This window comes from Leiobunum rupestre, chromosome 1, assembly GCF_980474605.1.
Source record: "Leiobunum rupestre chromosome 1, qqLeiRupe1.1.hap1, whole genome shotgun sequence".
Lineage (NCBI taxonomy): Eukaryota > Metazoa > Arthropoda > Arachnida > Opiliones > Sclerosomatidae > Leiobunum > Leiobunum rupestre.
The window spans coordinates 72,789,657-72,793,495 of NC_143384.1; the positions used below are offsets into that span (position 1 = coordinate 72,789,657).

The 3,839-nt window shown below is 38.5% G+C and overlaps 1 protein-coding gene and 1 long non-coding RNA gene across 2 annotated transcripts; both read left to right on the forward strand.

Annotated features, from left to right (window-relative positions):
• The first annotated feature begins 686 nt into the window (after positions 1–686).
• Positions 687–2,142, forward strand: LOC149966324 (nocturnin-like). Its single transcript, XM_090167524.1, has 3 exons — positions 687–933; positions 1,840–2,074; positions 2,124–2,142. The coding sequence occupies exons 1-3, from the start codon at positions 687–689 to the stop codon at positions 2,140–2,142; spliced, it is 501 nt and encodes a 166-aa protein (XP_090023650.1).
• Positions 2,143–2,152: 10 nt separating this feature from the next.
• LOC149966325 (uncharacterized) lies at positions 2,153–2,966 on the forward strand. The gene is made up of 2 exons (XR_016480293.1): positions 2,153–2,211; positions 2,774–2,966. It is a non-coding gene; the product is annotated as an uncharacterized LOC149966325 (long non-coding RNA).
• The last annotated feature ends 873 nt before the right edge of the window (positions 2,967–3,839 follow it).

Genomic DNA, 3,839 nt, shown 5'->3' on the forward strand with positions numbered 1-3,839 from the left:
GTAAGGTAATGGGAGGCGCGTTTAAGAGTCTATAGCACCATCTGGAAGTGGGAATTGAAGCTACAAGGACAACGATATCGACGACATCACCCACTACATGTAGATCTTCCCTAAGAGTTGATCTTTCAACCTTCCTTTCAGGGTATTACATCAAGAACGTCATTCTGAAGAAAGACCTTGGGGTTAGTCAACTTCAAATGAAAATCTATTTAATGCCAGGCAATCAATATATAATATAGATAAAAAACCGGAGTCCTCATTTATGATAAGATAAGTCGTGTAATCGTACGTGAATTCTTAAAAGTCGTATCATTGCCACTTTAAAAAAATCCACACAATTAATTCAATTGTTGATAAAGTATTTGCTCGTCTGAATCGTCCACTGTGCAAGACAAACAGGTTAAAAACTTAAAGGACTTTTCCGGTGTCCTTCCATTTATTAACCAGTTTATTCAAATATTTACAATTAGTCTCTTAGTGTTTCTTCGTTAAAGGCCTAGTATTTCTTCTGCCTGTTTTCCTTTAAGTTTACTTCCCGCCGCGCAAATATCCTGGTGGTAGGTCAAAAGCGGAACACGTGGGCCTACCACCAGGATATTTGCGCGGCGGGAAGTAAACTTAAAGGAAAACAGGCAGAAGAAATACTAGGCCATTAAATTAACAAGCGAAATTAGGTAAGTTTCAAAATGGATTCAGACAAAGTGGACGAGAACTTGGTGTTTCCGGCATCAACAACGTGGGACCAAGTCTTAAAGCGATGTCACTTGGAGCTGTACGCGTGGCCGCCATTATTAGAGAGAAAGTTTTACGCAAGTCCGTTGACAATGGATTCGAGCACGTGGAAACTAATTGGTCTTGGACACGTTATCGACGCGTCTCCAGTTGCGAGCGGATTCGCTTTCAGAGTCTTGCAATGGAATGTCTTGGCTGACGGTAAGCGTTTAAATTTGACCATGGTGACCAGGGATCATCTCGATATAGTAATTCTACTTAACTTTAAAAAATACAGTCTTCACTGGTCTGTGTCAGCTAGGAGCCACAAACACAAGGAGAACGCAGCTAGCCTTTAAACACGCTAACGCGGGGTTGTGTACAAATTTCATTGGACGAGCCTTTACGCTGAATGTTTTACGGGCGGGGGGGGGGGGGGGGAGACAATTTCCGAATTTTCCCCTTCCGACGCCAGCAGGCGCTAAAGCGTCTATAACCAATGAAAAATGTAGCCAAGAAAATGCACGACTTTTAAAGGGTTGCGTTCTCCTTGCATGGGCTGCTGCGTTTGTTGCTCCTAGAGGGAAGTGACATCGGATTAGTAATTTAATCGAAATCGAAGACTTTTAAATCTCCAATTATCACTTTGAACCACCCTCCTGCGCAAATTCGCTAGCTGATTTGGACCTAAGGTGGTGTCTTGGGTATTAGCCTAGCTGGTTATTATCTCTGTAAAATGATTAAGAATTGGATAATCTCCCTATTAATAGACTTAGCGTCTAACCAATGAAAACTGTACGCAAGAAAATACACGCCTTTTGACGGTTTGCATTCTCCTTGTCTGGGGTGCTGTGTTTGTTGCTCCTAGATGTCAGGAACTCATGTTTATCTAGTATTTATCTACTATCATGGTTTGAGAATCTTCCAATAAGAAGGTTTAGAACTCTTTCCTCTCCTTAAGGTATAGGAATCCATACCTCTACTTGGAATGCTTAAACTGCCGTATCGCGTATGGTGATATAACTCTGAGGGCGAGACATAAAAGAAATGAGCCTGCCCACATCACGCTTCGATGATCATTCCTAGTAATCAATATGAATTCCGGTTGACAGTAATATTTTCTTACAGCATTAAGCAAAGATGCCTTCCCTTCTTGTCCAAAAGACGTTCTGCGATGGAACCAACGTCGATGGCGCATTCTGGAGGAGATAGTGACAGTGCAGCCCGATATCTTGTGCTTGCAAGAAGTGGACCATTATAAATTCTTCAAAACAACCTTGGGAAGTTTAGGGTTCAAGGGCGTGTTCCTGGCCAAACCCGATTCTCCGTGTTTAAAGTACGAAGAAAATAACGGACCAGATGGGTGCGCCATCTTCTGGAATGAAGAATTCTGGAGTCCATTGACGATTAAGGAAAGAATCCTCGAAGTGAATGGATGTAAGACCAACCAAGTGGCTCTCATGGCTATTCTTAAAAGGAACCACAATCTTTGTGGCGAAGGTAATATACAACAAGGAGAGTACCCGAGTTGTTTATTGCCGATTTTGTTCCAAGTCGGGCGTAATGTAGACCACCTACATGAGATATGAAATTTCCCAAAATGAGACTTTGCACTACCCATTCAATTTGTCATGGCAACCGAGAATATTTTTGACCACTTAAAACAAAAAAATCTCTATTTAAAAAAGCATGGCATTTTCTCGGTTTCCCAGGGTACCCTGTACGATTTTTTTTTTAAATTTAAAATCACGAAATGGGTAATTTGGACCACATTTAAGTAAATTTCGTAAAGTTTGAGTAAATTGGGGTAAAATTGTAACAATTTTTGGGTAAAATAAGGAAACAATCTTATTTTTGTTTTAAGTGGTCAAAAACATTTTCGGTTGCCATGGCAAATCGAATGGGTAGTGCAACGTCTCCTTTTGGGAAATTTCATATCTCATATAGTTCTATATTACGTCCGACTTGGAACAAAATTGGCCATAAACACCTCGGGTACCTTGTAAATTTAATAAATTGACATTTATAAACCTAGATGTTAAGAAATTTTTCTGGCCAACAGCTCATCAAGTACAACAAATTGGTGTGGTCACAAGGCACAGACCTTCTGAAGTGGATTCGCGAGCAGATACCAGAAAAATGTCCTCTAGTGTTAACTGGGGACTTCAACGCGGAACCACGAGAGCCCATGTACCACGCCGTATTATCCGACCAGGATCTGCAATTGGGTAGTTCGTACGCTGCCGAAGGATATTCGGGCAGCAATGCCAACTCAACAGGCGGCGATTTGGTAGACGCCAATTTGGAGCCTCCCAGAACCACGAGACACGTCCGGAAAGTGGACCAAGAGAGTCACGCTATCGATTACATTTTCTATACGAAGAACTCATTGGTGGTGCGAAAGGTTTTGGACTTCCCCGGCAGTGACGCTATTGAGATACCATCGTTTCAATATTCTTCAGATCATTTTTCTTTAGTTACGGACTTTAATTATTCTGCAACAGTTAATGTATGATCATCTAATATTAAAAATTATTTACATAAAAATGACAAGATACTTCATGACTAAAATATGTTTATTTAAAAAGTATTTATCCGGATTTTATAGTATTTATCCGGATATTACAGTATTTATCCGGATTTGATTGCTTTTATCCGGATTTTATTGCACTTATCCGGATTTTATAGTATTTTCCGGATATTATAGTATATTTCCAGATTTTATATTATTTATCCGGATTTTATTATATTTATCCGGATTTTATTATATTTATTCGGATTTTATTATATTTATCCAGATTTTATAGTAATTATCCGGATTTTATTATTTTTATCCGGATTTTATAGTATTTATCCGGATTTTATAGTATTTATCCGGATTTTATAGTATTTTTTCGGATTTTATTATATTTATCCGGATTTTATTGTATTTATCCGGATATAATATGTCTATTTCTAATTTGAGGCACGGCTTGTAGGACTGATAAAAATCTGTTAAATTTTTTTTTCCAACTAACTATTAAGGTCAAGAAAGTACTAATAATTTTATTTAATTAATTTTTCTTATATTGGTTTGGTTTTTACAAGTAATATTTAAATTTTGGTAATTTTCAGTTAGTTTTCACCGC

Coding starts and splice junctions, on each gene's coding strand:
- LOC149966324 (XM_090167524.1), top strand. CDS start 687: ATGGATTCAGACAAAGTGGACGAGAACTTGGTGTTTCCGGCATCAACA. Junction 934..1,839: donor ATGGAATGTCTTGGCTGACG/GTAAGCGTTTAA, acceptor ATTTTCTTACAG/CATTAAGCAAAGATGCCTTC.